The sequence below is a fragment of the Pituophis catenifer genome, unplaced genomic scaffold, assembly GCF_029215685.1.
Source record: "Pituophis catenifer annectens isolate HBS135680 unplaced genomic scaffold, rPitCat1.0.hap2 SCAF_1, whole genome shotgun sequence".
In the NCBI taxonomy this organism is placed as follows: Eukaryota; Metazoa; Chordata; class Lepidosauria; order Squamata; family Colubridae; genus Pituophis; species Pituophis catenifer.
The window spans coordinates 292806981-292824394 of record NW_027256881.1 but is presented as its reverse complement, the minus strand read 5'-3'; the positions used below and the strand labels follow the sequence as shown (position 1 = coordinate 292824394).

At 36.7% G+C, this 17414-nt stretch overlaps 1 protein-coding gene across 2 annotated transcripts in view; it reads left to right on the top strand.

The window, feature by feature from the left end:
- Positions 1 to 17414, top strand: part of HEATR5A (HEAT repeat containing 5A) — a 57823-nt gene that overhangs the window by 22240 nt on the left and 18169 nt on the right. Inside the window, exons 18-24 of one of the 2 annotated variants that reach the window (XM_070940364.1) lie at positions 441 to 600; positions 1377 to 1566; positions 2881 to 3044; positions 6853 to 6879; positions 11421 to 11559; positions 14883 to 15062; positions 15720 to 15959. In XM_070940364.1, coding sequence (XP_070796465.1) covers positions 441 to 600; positions 1377 to 1566; positions 2881 to 3044; positions 6853 to 6879; positions 11421 to 11559; positions 14883 to 15062; positions 15720 to 15959 — 1100 coding nt within the window. The remainder of the gene's footprint in view (positions 1 to 440; positions 601 to 1376; positions 1567 to 2880; positions 3045 to 6852; positions 6880 to 11420; positions 11560 to 14882; positions 15063 to 15719; positions 15960 to 17414) is intronic. The other variant, XM_070940373.1, reaches the window with a different exon arrangement.

The window sequence follows — 17414 nt, the reverse complement described above, 5'->3', positions numbered from 1 at the left end:
TTGGACCGTGCATATTTTATCATCCTCACTCTATAGATATCCTGGCTGTATAAACCAAGGCAGTCATAAGAACTCTAGCTGCCAAAATTCAGCTATCCTCTTCTTGAGAACTTCAGTGTTATTACATTTTTATGATTGTCACTGATGGTGATGATGATATAAATATGGTCCCATTGTTCTCCTGTTCTTCTCCCTTTCCTTCTTTAAAGCCTAAAAATTAGTGATTCTGCAACACCTTTCTAAGGCTGGTGTCTTCAGGAATATGTTAGCACTACAGTTCTTAGCATCGTGTTAATCTTCATAATTTTAAGACATTTAAAGGGCATCAGATGTGAGAAAAAGGCTGGTTAATAAGTTTTCTGTAGACTTAATACTAGACTTCATAATTACAATTATTTTACAATTATTTTATTTTAATCCATTTTTCTTACAATTCTTAGGCTAAAATCTGCAAGAGATGTGATATCAAGAACAGGACATTCTTTGGCTCTGGGCTCTCTTTATAAGTACACAGGAGGAATTAGTTCCACTCATCATCTTACTGCATGTGTTGGAATACTTTCTACCTTATCTCAAGATAACACTTCACCTGAAGTACAGGTATGTATTGCAGATGATGACGATAATGATGATGATGATAAATAAGCAAAAAGAAGCCCTACACACATACACAACACACACAAGCTCTATTAATTTCCTGTTTTATGGAATGAAAATTACCATTTATGTTGTCTTATTAAAAAAATACATTTTAAAATATTATTTGAACTTTTAACATATTTTTGTTGTTCTGAAACTTTTTGGTGGCATAAAGCCTAATTATGAGTGATAGCAGAATTGATAGCAGAAAGACTAATCATCTGGCACCTGTTCAAAGTTTCTGGTGAACTATCCTAAAAATGACTGTTTTCCTTCTTTTTATTCACCTCTTCCATAACAGGGAAAGAAGAAATACTACACATGCTAGAAATTTGAATCTCAGATAATTAAGAATTAAACTAATTCCCTTAGTTTATAGTGATACAATTGATACTGTGACAGACACATCCATTCTCTTATCTCCCACATCTATACTGCTGCCAATTTAGGCAGGTGTGAGTACACTGAAGGAAGATGATACATGCAGAGCAGAGCCCCCAAAAGATTGGACAACCATGGTCTAGATTGCTTTATTCTGTATATGTATTTTACACGTTATATTGTACTGTGTTCTTGGCATAGTATTCCTCACCATTTCATTTAAATGCTTTTATTTTACACAGAACTTTGGTTTTTATCATTCTTAGCAAATTATTTCATATTTGTTTTCATGCCCATTACACACGTTTTGTGTCTGTGCCTGTGTGTGACACTACTACATTTTTGGTATTTTACAGACGTGGGCACTACATTCTCTGTCACTGATCATTGATTCTGCTGGTCCTTTGTATCATGTGCATGTGGAACCTACCCTCTCTCTTGTTCTTATGTTGTTGTTGACTGTGCCTCCTGCTTATACTGAAGTCCATCAAAGCCTTGGTCGCTGTTTAAATGCACTTATAGCCACTTTGGGTCCTGAGTTGCAAGGTATGCATACATTCGTGACAAATGATAGTTAGGAGTCAAGATAATAATCATTGAGTTAATTTGCTACCAAAATAAGCATGGAAAACCATGGCAAAAGCTTTAGAGTATTTGTATTTTTACAAAGTCATGCACAATCTTATTTGTCTTCTACTTGAGGTGTGATTTACACACACTTTTATCTGAGATCTTCAAATAATGAAATGCTCTTTTTCTCCCTCTTCATAGAGAAATTTCTAGTAGCCAATACTTATTGACAAATTATAGTTATAAGTGGAGAATAAAAATGATATTTCTCAGGTTAGACAGAGAAGAACTCTGATCAAAGTAATTGTCCTTGTGTTCAAGGCAAAGGTATCTTCTGAGCATGTTTGCATGCACACACATCCATAAAGACTAGATTACTAGATTATTTTGTGTAATTATAACTAAGTTGTCTACAAGAAACACTAGAATTCTCTCACTGCTCATAAAATATTTTTCTACATGTGGAGTCCTTGTTGCTCTCTGAGCTTGGTTGTTTGCCTGCAGGTAACAACATCAGTTTTAGTCAATATGGCGTTTACTCCTTGTTTAAATACAATAGCTTTTGCCCAGCCATGTTGGTGAGGTTATGGGTTTTCTCCTCGGTAGTTCCTTGATTAGGATATTGTTTTTTGCTTCTTTGTCTGATGTTAACCCCTGCTTATCTGGGTGCTGAATGCTGGAGGCATGTGTTCTGGTCTTTTTGTTTCGTTCTTAGCTTTTTTATTGTCTCTTTTGAGTGCTGTGTAAATGTGGTTTATCTTTATGTGCCTAATGATGACTGATTTGTCTGAGTGCCAAGTTTCCAGGAATTCCCTAGCATTTTTGGACCTAGGATGCTCTCAGTATCCCAATTGAAACTATGTTCATTCTGCCAATGTGCTGTGAATTTAAGGAGTTAATGTCACATGTTTTGCCTGCTAATTGGCATTCATGGATGTAATCTGGTTTACTTAAGAGCTATTCACTAGCACTGACGATATTACCTACTTGGGTAATGAAGTGTCTGCAAGCAAACAACCAAGTTCAGGGAGCACTAGGGAGCCCACAGTTCAATCCTTAACTACATATATTCTCTTCTTTTGATATCCTTCTATATAATAGAAGTGCTGTGGAAAGAAATGTATATTTTTAGTAAAGCATGACCTAAGTAGATTTTAAAAACATGTTAATAATTTGAGGAACGTGTTTATTGTAGTTTGGTTTTTATTTGTTTTGAAATGTTATTTGACTAATGAAGAAAGTGATAAAAGGAGCAACATATTTTTTCCCCTTTATTTGCCTTATGTGTAGGCAGCAGTGCTGCGGCCTTAAGGGCATCCTGTCTCCTTGGCTGCGCAGTGATGCAGGATAATCCTGACTGCCTCGTCCAGGCTCAAGCTATCTCTTGCCTTCAGCAGCTTCACATGTTTGCTCCTCATCATGTAAACCTGTCTAGTCTTGTCAAGTGCCTTTGTGTAAGTATATAATCACACAGCTATACGATTATGTAGTTATATAGGTATGTTACAAATCTTTTTTCAGTATTATTTGCAACTTTAGAATTAGTGTTCAAATTAGTGGTTCAAAGAAAAGCAGTTTGTGTACCAAATTCAGCAGAATATTTTGAAATAATACAATCCATTGCTTTCAGAAATGTGAATATAAGCTTTATATTAGCCAAGTCTTATGATTGATTTTAGTACAATATCACAAAATGACCCTCTCCTTTACAGGTGTCTACAGTGTGGTTTGTGTGTGTGTGTGTGTGTGTGTGTGTGTGTGTGTGTGTGTGTGTGTGCACGCGCATGTGCGCGTGCATCAGTGGTGGGTTCCTCCCGGTTCGGCCCGGTTCTCCCGAGCCGGTAGCGGTGACAATATGACATCACCGAACCGGTTCTGCCCCCACGCCCCCCTACCCCCCACTTCCTCCCCCGTGTTATTCTTACCTTTTATTTGGCCCCACTCCCAATCTATTGCTGCCTCCTGAGTCCCGGCTGATGGCTAGAGGGAAAAAAATCTGTTTAAACTCTTGCCACGGGCTTCAAAGGGCCGCCCTACAGCTGATCAGTGTTAAAAGAAAACAAATGAGTAGATCAGTGCCTGCAAAAAATAAATGGGTAGATTGGTACAGCTCTGCAAGCAGTTAAAAGCCTGGTAGACCAGTACCTCTCCTAAATCCTAAATAATTGTCACATGACCATCAAGCCACACCCACAAAATAAGCCACGCCCACAGAACCGGTAGTAAAAAAAATTAGAACCCACCCCTGGTATGCATGTAAAACATAAAGAGTCTTGTTTTCTAGTTTAATGAACCAAATGAGTTCAGAGCATTGAGGAGAAAGGTAGGGGGAGTGTGGAAAGTATTTTGAGAGAGAAGGTATATAATTCCTTATGATATTCCATATGAAAATGACTGTTTCCTGTTTGCCTAAGGACAAGGGTAGGCTTATAACAGGTCAGTTAGTTTTGGTAGGAGTAGAACAAATGGAAGAAAATGTGCCTAGCAGGATTATTTTTCTCTGCTGGTTAAAAAGTGGGAAGTTAATTACTTGATTGATCTGCTAACTGACCATTAACTTCTATGTTGTTTCCTTCTCCTCCTCTCTCTCTCTCTCTCACACACACACATATACACACAAACACACACATACATAAACACACTGCACACATATACAATCATACCAGTGGTGGGTTCCTCCCGGTTCGGTCCGGTTCTCCTGAGCTAGTAGCGGTGACGATATGACGTCACTGAACCTGTTCTGCCCCCCCATGTCCCCAAACCACTCCCGTGCCCACCCACCCACCCCCCATGTTATTCTTACCTTTTATTTGGCCCCACCCCCAATCTATTGCTGTCTCCTGAGTCCCAGCTGATGGCTAGAGGGAAAAAAACTGTTTAAACTCTTGCCGCAGGGCTTCAAAGGGCCGCCCTACAGCTGATCAGTGTTAAAAGAAAACAAATGAGTAGACCAGTGCCTGCAAAAATACATGAGTAGATCAGTGCCTGCAAAAATAAATGGGTAGCCCAGTGCCTGCAAAAAATAAATGGGTAGATCGGTACACTCTGCAAGCAGTTAAAAGCCTGGTAGACCAGTACCTCTGCTAAATCCTAAATAATTGTGATATGACCATCAAGCCATGCCCACAAAATAAGCCACGCCCACAGAACTGGTAGTAAAAAAATTTACTGAATCATACACATATGTATAAGTGCAGTGGGAAGAAGAGAAAGCCACTTTTCAGTGCCTCATTACGAACTCTTTTAAGCAGTTCCTCTCCACCAAGCAGTTTGTGAATTTTCACTTAAGCACCTCTTAAAGTTGGTGAAATGCTTTTTTTTTTTCAGTTCCACTTCTTCAATTAATTTACCAATTGGTGAAGGACATTTTGTATCAGCCTCCTGAATAGAGAGAGAGAATATATATAAAGGGTAGAAGCGACGTTTCGACAGAATCTCATCTGCCATCATCAGGCTTATGTGAAGGGTTACAGCAAAAGACCCTTCATATATATCAAGAATTCTGTCTTTTTCACTGAAGTTCAGATATCTCTAAGAAAATATATTTTCTAAATAGAAATTGCCAGACATGGAATATTTTTATGTTTTAATTTATTATTATTTTTATTTGTATCTTGCCTCCATTATTTTTTACAAATAACTCCAGGAGGTGAACATATCCACACACCTTCCTCCTTCTATTTTCCCCATAACAACCCTGTGAGGTGGGTTGGGCTGAAAGACAGTGACTGGCCCAGAGTCACCCAGCTAGCTTTCATGGCTAAGGCAAGATTTGAAGTCTCTTGCTTTAAAGGCCTGATGCCTTTAACCATTAGACCAAAGCATCTTAATACCTGTTAAATTCAGACTTCTGATTATGATAAAAATTAATTCCGTGAAATTGAGTAGTTATAATTCAGCAAATTCATACAACAGCCTCCCTGTGAAGTTTTTGGGGGAGGTGGCAGGGGTTAGGTATGGTGAAATATAAATTATTAACAGTTTTAAGTCTGGGAGACAAAACATTCACTCATTCATTTCTTTAAAAGGGTGTTTTGATATCTAGTATATGTTTGTTTTTTGTATAAAAATTTGGCCTGTATGCATAGCAGAAGGAAAATGTTATCAAGTGTTAATATATCTGTATAATCCTATGGGGGAATACAAGGGAGTGGATGATCTTCAAAGAGGTTGGAAAATAATACAGGTAGCCCTTGACCTATGACCACAATTGAGCCCAAAATTTCTGTTGCTAAGCAGGACAGCTATTAAGTGAGTTTTGCCCCATTTTATGATCTTTCTTCCACTGTTGTTAAGTGAATCACTGCTGTTAGTAACACAGTTGTTAAGTGAATCTGGTTTTCCCATTGACTTTGCTTGTCAAAAGATTGCAAAAAGAGATCACATTACCTGGGAACGCTGCAACCGTCATAAATATGAGTCATTTGCCAAGTGGGAATGTAGGAATTTTGATCATGTGACTATGGGATGCTGCAAGAGTCATCAGTGTGAAAAATGCTCATAAATCACTTTTTCATTGCTGTTGTAACTTTGAACGGTCACTAAACAAATGGTCATAAGTGGAGGACTACCTGTATTGCCTATGCTAGCATGGAGCCTAATAGTGAATACTTTTGCCATCTTTGCCATTTAAAACATTGATATTTTGAAATTAGTGCTTCTTGAGCTATGAACTAATTCTGAAGTTAAATAATATTAAAGAGAAAAAAAAATCTATTAGTGATTTTAAAATAAGCCTTTGGAAAGGTAATCATCATACTTTTCTACTAAACCTCATGATGACGAGGCTATTTGTTTAGCTCTGGTTTTGATTGTGAAAAGGTATAACAGTCAACATTAAATACTTTTGAATGTATTATCCAATATTACAGATATAAATTACAGTAAATTATTTCCACCTGGCTCAAAATCTGCCACTGCTGATGCGAAATTGGCCCTTTTAGATCTGAGGCCAATGAATTTTCATCATAGGGAGATTTACATTTTTAATATTAAAAAAAAAAGTACATATAGCTACGGTAGTTTCCAGTATGGTTTCAAATTAGTACTTACCATAATATTTGGCTTTGAACAACTATTATAATAACATTCTTAATTTTAAATAAAATATTAAGTAATAAAGCAATAATAAAGAAATATTTTATTACTGCATTATTGTAATAAAGTGATGCAGTAAATTTATTTTGTATTGTCGAAGTAAGGATCACTGGATTCTCATATCTAGCTTTTATCATGACTGGATTATCATTTGTTTTTGTGCAGGAGATCTTGTTGGAAAATTCTGTGTTGGTAGGTCTTTGTGCATTGTTAACACATCAGCAATTTTCAGTCTCTGTGTGTGTGTATATATTTTAATTTCTTCCTTTATTTCTAAAGTTAACCATTAATGAAAAATAAAATATTTTTAGCATGTTGGGTGATGTGTTGTTTGAGCTGAACTAAATTCTCTCTTAACATCTTTTTACTGTAACTGGCATTCAAACTTTGTGTGTAATTTATTTTTGCATTATTTTAGCATTAGCATATTAAGTGCAAAAGGAGTGAGTTTCAATTGTCTGTCTGTGTGTATAATTTGTCTGTATTGCTTGCTTTTTCTGTGTTGTTTTTTTGCTTTTTTTCCTTATCTTTTTAAAATATGAAGAATGAAATAAATTGGAAATGTGCATTTTGCATTGTCTTGCAGTTGAGCTTTATTTGTTCTGGCTTTTTCATGTGAAAGCAGAAGAACCTTTTTAAAAAGCATGCCTAAATCTCAACACAGTGAAACATCAGCTTGAATATATATATATAAAATATTTATCTGTGTATTTAAATTGTTAATGTTGTATATTTCAGTTTTTTAGAAATGTGAGAACATATTTTTGTATCTATTACAATAATTTCTTTAGAGTGCATGTAACAGAATATGGAAAATTAAATCACAATTCATTTGGTTATCAAATTGCAATTCTGCCTTACCTTCTCTTAGGGCCTGCTTTTAATTTCTTTTGCCTCTCTTTCACGCTAATGATTTTTCAATAACTGACACTGGTTATTGCCTATTGTCCAACCTTTGCATGAGACAACTCACCTTAAAGTTACTCTTCATTAGTTGTTTCCTCCATTATCATTTTCAGCACCTAGATTCAATCCTGAAAAGTGGTCATTTGATATTGTTTAGATAGAAAATGGAGTTCCACAAGTGTTCCTGAGGATTTATTACATAATTGTCATAAGGTCCTACCCAGGTAGGGCAGACAAGGGGGCAGTTCTCAGTAGCAGTCCTTGTTATAGAATACACTAACTCTTCCCCCCCCCCCCAAATGGTATACCTGGCCCCTTCTTTTCTGGAATTTCAAAAATAGTTGAAAACTGGTATTACATCAGAGCTCTGGCCCATTATGAGGACTTGTGGGGGAGTCCTCTAATGTTATATATTGTAATGACCTGGTACGCCACTTAGAGCATTTTAAATTCAAGTGATATATAAATGTTATTGAGGAAATAAAGAAAATAAGAATAGCATTAGCACATTTAAATTAATTAAATAAAACAATTCATTTTGATAAATTATTTGTTAAATTAATAAATGTTGAAAGTAATGTTAACACAGCACCATTAGACAACCTATTCGTAGCAGTGTTTTTGTTGTCCTGCGATGTATTTTGATAGGAGCCTGTAGTACAGTGGACTAAAGCACTGTTATTAACATCTGCTGCTTGCAATTACTGCAAGTTCAAATCTCACCAGGCTCAAGGTTCACTCAGCCTTCCATCCTTTCAAAGGTAGGTGAAATGAGGACCCAGATTGTGGGGGCAATAAGCTGACTTTGTATAAATATACAGAAGTATGAAGGCTATTGCTTAACGCATTGTAAGCCACCCTGAGTCTCCGGAGAAGGGCGGCATATAAATTAAAGCAAAACAAAAAACAAAAACATGCTGTATCCTTTGTTAGGGTTTTTTTTATTTTTGACACCAATTATAAATGTAGTAATTTTCATTAACTGCGTATTAAAGTAAAACTTGTTTAACAGAGGGTGTCTATTAAATTTGAACATTCATTAGCTCAAAATTTTACCATATGAGGGCAAAACACACACACTCATACATGAAAAAAGCCAACTTCAATTAATGTTACTTATTTAAGCATTTAGTAGTACATGAGAAAACTAACTACATCGTGCTTAGCTTTATTTTTAGCACATGAGAAACGTATAACATTTATTGGAAGAAAGGAACCTTTTCAATTTTAATTTATTCTTAGAGGCACGTTGCTTCTCTGTGATTATCTCCTAATGAGTGTGTGAATTGGGGTAATGAGATGGAACTTCAAATTCAGAGGAGGAATTAGTAAAAGATAGCATTAAAACAAGCCCTAAAAACCAATAAAGTAACCTAGTTTGATGGTTCTGTCTCCCCAGGTACAAAACTCTTCCTTTTTTGCCAGCCATGGCTTCTGCTGCTCTCTTGCTCTTTATCATCATCTAGATTCTATAGTTGCCTTCAGTCACTCTTGACCACTGCAAGACATCATTTTCTGCTGCTTGCTTTCCATTAGTTTTCTGTATTTGGTAATCACTAATTTCAGATTCAGAATCTTCAGTTCTGCATCCATACAGTAAAGCAGGGGTTTTTTTTCCCTCAACTGTTTGCAAATGTAATGTCAACTTTTTTTCTAAGCTGTAGTTGAAGGTTGATGACTTTAAATACCCTGTTTCCCCGAAAATAAGACATCCCCTGATAATAAGCCCAATTGGGCTTTTGAGCACATGCACTAAAATAAGCCTCCCCCGAAAATAAGCCCTCCTCAAAAATATTTAAACAAACACAGAGCTGGAAATCAGGTAAGACAGCAAGAGGAGCCCCATCTTGCTCCATGCACCCCAAAATAATAAGACCTCCCCAAAAATAAGGCCAAGTGCTTATTTTGGGGTTAAAAAAAATATAAGACAGTCTTATTTTGGGGAAAACACGGTATTAGTTTTTAAGATTTGGGTAGCTTTCATGTGTCCTTGTATAACCTTCATGTGTCTTTATCACTTTCATGCTCTTAACACCACCTTTTCCAAAAATCTCTTCCTATTCATTACTCTGGAATGATTAATTATTTGAGAGCAAAAATATCCAATTTTATTTTTCAGCTGTTGTGCATATTTTTAATGCATAAGTAGGAATGTTATCAAAAAGGCTCTGATGATCACGTGGCTCAGCTGGGCATGGGGGGTGGGGGCAGGGATTTTTGCTACCGGTTCCCCAAACTGCCTGCCACCATCGCTATCTACTCGCCCGAGCCGGTCCAAACAGGGAGCATTTCACCCCTGGTAAAATCCCACCTCTGCCTATCATCTACAGCTGGATGTGGGGCGGGGGGGAACAGGACAAAAGCCACTTTACATTAATACTATTGTTGTTATCTAAACCACCAGCAAGTAAATTGCCTGATCTTTTTATTGGCTGAGTTTACATAGTGTAATTCAGTTCAGACCTTGAATCAGCTGTTGCCATTTCAGGCTATCTATAGCTATTTGTACCTATTAAAAATTACTTCTCAACATAAGGCTTTGCTTGCATGTTATCCATAAACTTTAAGCTGCTCAATCAACTCTGTAAGGACCAACTACATTATGCTAACGCCTCTTACAAGTGTCTGTCTTCTGCTGAAACGCACATCTGGCTTTCATCCATTTTTCTTCTTGGTACGCAATGATCCAAGACCAGCTGATGTGGTTTCTTCTCAGCCAATCCTGTGGACTTCTGTCATAGTTTCTAGGCACAATTAAACTATTTTCCAGAATCCCTTAATCACCTTGGAATGTCTACCCCACCTTGTATTTTGGGTGCTTTTGCCCTTCCTTCCTCTGGGAGGAAGGCAGAATGTATTTTGGACTCTCAGCATAGGACAGACCACCTGAAATCATTTACTTCATTAGAAGATCCATACAAACATATCACACTCTTTGAAGGCAGGAAATAATACCCATGCGCCTTTGGTGTTTAGTCATGCCGGCCACATGACCATGGAGAGGTCTTCGGACAGCATTGGCTCTTCAGCTTTGAAATGGAGATAAGCACTGCCCCCTAGAATCGGGAACGACTAGCACCTATGTGCGAAGGGAACATTTACCTTTACCTTTACCTTAAGAGAAACAAAAGATTCCCGAGGATGAGAAAAAGTGTTCTGAAATGGGAAGGTTCCTGATTTTAAAAAACCATGGAAATACCCCTACTTTCTTATCTTCTTTGTTAAAAATAAATACTTTTGAGTTACTTCTTTAAGACATTGTACTTCTACGCATTGAAGGTTATAGAATATAGGTAGTCTTTGAATTACAACCACAATTGAGTCCCAAATTTTCATTGCTAAGCAAGGCAGTTGTCAAATGAGTTCTGCCCCATTTTACAACCTTTTTTTGCCACAATTGTTAAAAGGATCATTGAAGTTGGTAAGCGAATCATGTAGTTGTTAAGCAAAACTGGCTTTCCCCATTGATTTTGGTTGTCCTGGGTTCATTTGGTTGTACAAATGATCCCAGTACAGCACAACTGTCATAAATGCATTGCCCTAGGCGCTTAAATTTTGATCACATGACTATGGGAATGCTGTAATAGTCATAAGTGCGAAAAGTGGTCATAAGTTATTTTTTTCAGTGGCATTGTAACAGTAGGGCAAACTGTCACTAAATGAATGAAAGTTGAGAGCTACCTATAGCAGGGAATCTTCTATGAAGTCTAACCAAGAGCTAATTCAAAGTTAGAAATCCAAACAGTTATTGTTGAGTGTGCCTCTGAATGCCAATAATAAGGATACCATCTGGTTTATTAAATTTGTTTCTTGTGTATACTTTTCAGGTGAATCTCTCTAGTTCGTATCTATTATTGAGACGTGCAGTTCTAGCTTGTTTGCATCAGCTTGTGCAGAGAGAGGCAGTTGAAGTATCTGAACATGCAGTGGCCCTTGCGAAAGACGGTAGAGAAGACTTTACTCCAGGTAATATTAAGCTCTTTATCTTTAGGATACAATTTTTTTTTTTTCAGATAGGCCATTGCAGTATTTGTATTTTTCACTCCGTATACTGAGGAACACACTTCAGACCTGCTCCAAGCAAACAGTCTATAGCAGTGTTTCTTAATCTCAGCAACTTTAGGTTATATGACTTCATGCTAGCTGGGCAATTCTGGGAGTTTACGTCCACATAGTTTAAAGTTGCTGAGGTTGAAAAACACTGACACATAGAATCGAATCCATTTGTCACACAAGCTGAAATCCACTTGGCAACAATCTTTCTTATTTTCCTTCTCATTTCCACATTTCACTTTCCTACTAGGCTTTCCTTAGGGAATCACTCAACCCGATGGTGAAATCCCTGGTTTGCTACCGGTTCGCTGCTTGTGCATGTGTGCTGCACAGCAAATGCATGCTGTGTATGTGCATGCACAGTGCACGCAAAACACATGCGCATGCATGCACAGTGCGCACAAAACACGTGTGCACGCATGTGCAGTAGGTGTCAAATGCGCATTTTGCATGGAAAAAGGAGGCTTGGGGAGGTAAGTAGAACAGCAAGGGAGGGAAATAGCTGTGCTGCGTGATTTAGATTCACTAGAAAGCAGGATTTCCTGCTTTCTAGCGATTTTAAATCGTGCGGCACAGCTGATCGTTGGAAATATCGGTTCGGTGGAACCAGTAGCTTTTTTATACTACCGCTTCACCCAAACCGGTAGTTTTTATCACTACCGGTTCACTTGAACCGGTGCGAACCAGTAGGATTTCACTGCTGACTCAACCCCAAGAATAAGTTTTGTGGCTTTCTGACGCCCTGCAAAGAAAAAAAAGAGAATTGCCTGTTCCATTGATATAAAAGGTTTCATCAATAGAACCTATTGGGTTTTACCCATAGGTTAAAATATGGGTTTTACCCATCATATAACAAACCTTTAGCACTGCAGGAATGGTGATATGATTTCTGCACAGCATCAGAAACCCTTTCTTAATATATAACAATTATTTTTTTTAACTTACTGCTCCTGTGTATGGTTTGCCAGTTGCACAGTGGCAGATAGAACAGCACTCCAGAGAGTTAACATCATTGCCCAGAGGATCATTGGTTGCTCTCTCCCCTCTTTGGAAGAGCTTTATAGCTCCCGCTGCCTTAAGAAAGTTCAAAACATTCTTAAAGATCCATCTCATCCTGGGCACCCTTTTTTTTTTTTAACTATTACCATCTGGCAGACGGTACAGGATAATAAAAAGAAGGACAAATAGGCTGAAAAACAGATTCTATCCCAGGGCAGTAACTATATTGAATTCTACTGGTTAGTGCCATATTAATGCAATATCGGGTTTTTAATTCAATTGTATAGAATGTGAAGAATGTGTGTTTGTGTTTTATTTTTATAGTTATAATGTACACTGAACATGACATTTAATTTTCGTTGTTAGGGGTTGAAATTTATAATAAAGTAAACTAAACTAAACTAAATATTTCAAGAAGAAATATGTGAATTACTCATTTCCCCTATAACCCTAGTTCCATCATAGATATGATTCTGGGGCATTTTTCTTTACTAGTTTGAAATATAGGGGCTATGTTATATATGAGGAAGTCAAACCTCTAATTTTTATCTATATTTTCAAAAAAAATCAGAAACAAGGTATTACCAATTTGTAAATTTTGCCAATTTAAATTACGGTGTAACAAATGCATAATTTGTGTTTGACTGGAATCTTTCAGTCTGCATGTTTTCCTGCAAAGTATTGACTGATTATGTGATATCATCAATGTCAACCTTTAGCAACCATTCTGGCCCTTCAGATTTTCTAAAGGTGCACCCATCATCGATGTAATCAAGTCCACCACCACTTGCTTATGATCATACTTTTCTCCTTCAGCCCAGTGTGATGAACTTCTCAAGGGAGCTGTATCTTCACAATAGATAGCCATTTATGTGAAGTGGTGTAGGGTAGTCTGCCTAAGCAGGGGGTTGGACTAGAAGACCCAGAGTTGGTCCCTTCCAACTCTATTATTCTATTCTGTTCTGTTCTGTTCTGTTCTGTTCTGTTCTGTTCTGTTCTGTTCAAAATTTGATAATTTGGGTTTGCTTATCTGCAAAGTGTGCTTTGAGTGTCTGCGGGAGATACAGCATGTAAGTAAGAAAATGAATGAGTATTTAAAAGAATGTAAGAGTAATCCCCATATTATATCATCAAACAAAGGAATGACTTGCAGGAATATATTTCTCACTTCAAGCTGCAGCCTGGGCTGAAACTCTCATGATTTGTTGAAACAGCAATTTTATCCATGACTAAATTTCTGCTACAAAATAAATCAAAATAGTGGAGTAACTATAGGAATGGGGAGTTACTGGAAATAAACCACAGTAGCAATAACAAGGATATATGCAACAATGCTTCATTTGGAATATGTCAGCAGTATTAGTGCTGATTTATGGCCTGATGTTTTGGTAAATAGATTTGCATAATCCTATGATTATTTTTCTGAATATGTGCTTTATGTCTGTTGTGATTATCTGTGTATAGATCTCATCTAGATGCTGAAAGAAAGATAATGTATAGAACTGGCACTAATCAAGAAAACACAACCAAATAGCCTCAAACAATTAAATATGTCAATTTAAGACATTGTGGTATTTCTAAACATAGCTGAGCTTTTTTGATGGTACAGAGCCACATTTTTAAAGGATTTTTTTAACAGTACTAGGAAAAATTGGAGTAATACATTAGCCATGTAAGTAGGTAAGGTTCTGCAATTCTTGAGCTGCTTTTTCCAACTGGACTTTCTTGGTTTTTTCCTTTCACTTTTCATCTAAGAAGTTTCTTCAGTTTATCCCAAAGGTGCTTTTTCAAGAGGCAACTGGACTTTCTGGTTTTTTTCTTTGAAAACATTTCGCTTCTCATTTAAGAAGCTTCTTGATGAGAAGCGAAACGTCTTCAAAGAAAAAACCAGAAAGTCCAGTTGCCTCTTGAAAAAGCACCTTTGGGACAACAATGACCTGGATGACTGAGAATCTCCATAGACTTTCTTCAGTTTGAAGAAGCTTCTTGGATGAGAAGAAAAAGGTTTTCAAAGAGGAAAAAAAGATAAAAAGCTCAGTTGCCTTTTGGAAAAAGCACCTTTTGGACAACCCTGAGAATCTTCATAGACATTAAATCAGCAGCTATCTTCTAAAACACTATCAAAATCATTTCATTGCAGTATGTAATTTTGAAAGCTTTCAATTGCAATAATTCATTATTTGATTTGAATTGAAAGGTGCTGATCATGTTCAATTTTTTTTATCTAAAAAACGCAGGTGTTAATATAGGTGAAATAGGCCTTGAAGGAGCTTTGCTGAGCTTGTTGGACAAAGAATTGGACCCAAAACTGTGCCAAGATATCAGAGAAACCCTGACCCATATGCTTATATCGATGACGGTTGGAAAACTCTCTTTTTGGCTGAAACTCTGCAAAGATGTTCTGGCTGCTTCTGCTGGTATGCTAATACCTTCTGCCTAGATAGGCATCACAGTATTTTCATCAGGGAAGAGAATAATGCAACCATAGAAAGATAGAGTTAGCAGAGATCTCAGTAGTCACCTATTCCAATATCCTCCTTGGTGGAGGCTTTCAGACGTCTCTCAACTTATTTTGGATATAATTAAACAATATGATTCATAAAATCACCTAATGTGGAGGATTATGGAAAGGAAGAAAGAAGCCCTAATTTTTTGGCCACTAGACATTTGAAATAATGTCTGGCTTTTGCAGCCTGTATGGATGCCAAGATCATTATCAACCCCCCCACCCCACCCCTTTACACGTTCCTGGTCTTATCACGAAGACAGTCGAATGATTCTTTTTGGTATTGATATCTAAATATTGTTATTTTTTTAATCTTAAGGCTTCCTAGTACTTTTTAGCATCAGAAGAAACAGTTACATTGTAGGATAGCATAGCTGCATAGCTGCATAGCAGCTTAAATATCTTTTCCTTTCCCATTCATTTGCCTCTCCATTTCCTGCTTCCTTCCACATGTGGTTGGTTATTCACTCTGACCTTTCATGGTTATGACTTCATCATCACCTTGCTATTTTAACCATGTTAGCAAGCTCCGCAAACAGTTTGCTTTCCACTTTGTGTCTTAATGCAGATTTTACAAGTGTAGCTTCAGTGGATACAAGCCAAGAAGAAGAGGGTACTCAAATAGATGATGAATTGGCATTCACTTTGGCAAAGAAGGATAAATCACATCCATTCCCACATCCCCGATGGTCTACTAGAGTGTTTGCTGCAGAATGTGTCTGTAAAATTATCACCCAGTGTGAGAATGCGGGCAGTGCTCATTTTGACATAGCTCTAGCACAGGAAATGAAACAAAGGGACTCAAGAGGTATGTGCTGATTTGACTTAAATATCAACTGGAAAATGTCATGGAATTCAAAGCATAGATAAATTTAATTTTGATGAATAACCACTTTCATTATCATTTTTATCACAATTGACAAGAAGTCTGTGTGCTTTTAGACATAAATTACTACTTTTTGACTCAGTGAAACAATTCTGTTAAATGTTAACTGTTGTACCACTTCTAAAGACAAAGGATGGACTGCCCACTTATTTTATTAAAGATTATAATATTTACATTTCATGACACACTGTTTATTATTTGTATGTGTCTCTATCTTTGGATATATATGACAGCTCTGAGCATTAGACAAATGTGAACCATATTCCCCAGAATTTTATTCCACAATAAACTGTTCATCTATACTACGCTGAATGTAATCTTAACATAAAAGTCACAGATGTATATTCTCTACACAAAAGTTTGACAATCTACAGTTGTAATTTTTGATTTACTGGCACAACCAATTCTAACTTTCAGCATAAATGGTAAGAAAATACTTTACATTGCTGGTAAGCCTTTTATACCAATATACAACTATATACTTTCAGAAAATACAAAAATGGAAAATCATCCACTTGCTTTCTAAGTGGTGCTATTTAAAAATACCATTCTTAGGAATGCTAGTCCCTGATCTTCCCACTTAAATATTATCAATTTCCTTTTAGTTTTTAAATATGATTCTATATATTTTTATCATGTCTCCCCTTTCTCCCCTTTGCTCTGAGCTTAAAAATCCCAGACTTTCCTTCTAGGGAACCTGATTAAGACTCCTAATTATTTTGGTTGGCTTGTTTTTGCATTTTTCCCCCAGCTCCACACTAGCTCTTTGTTTTTATCAGAACAATGTGCAGTATACCAAGGAGAATTGCATTATAAATTTTTGTTGGGAGTGTTGCATTTTTATTTCCTTTGAAAATGATTCAAAGCATGTCTCTTCTAGCCTGACCAACACTGCTTCTTACTGCGTTGACCATTGAATCATGTCTCCAAAATCCCTTTTAGCTCAATCCCATTTTAGCTCAAGGCCCATTAATATATAAAGTTGGAATTTTTATGTCAATGTACATCACCATGCCTACTGTGTTTCCCTGAAAATAAGACCCTGTCTTATATTTTTTTGAACCCTGAAATAAATGCTTGGCCTTATTGCCATGTGCTCAAAAGCCCGATTGGGCTTATTATCAGAGGATTTCTTATTTTGGGGGAAACGGTATATTTACAGGAATTGCATACACTTTTTTTGAAGCATTCACCCAGTTATATAGGCATACTTTGTAGCACTTAGGAATCCTATTTTAATTGCATTGAAATACCCTGAACATATTAGTATGATCAATATACTTTATCCATATCTCCAGTTTATAAATTAAAAAAAAATGATCCTATACTAATCTCAAGAAACTTCACCTTGAATATCTCTTCATTTTGAAAATTCTC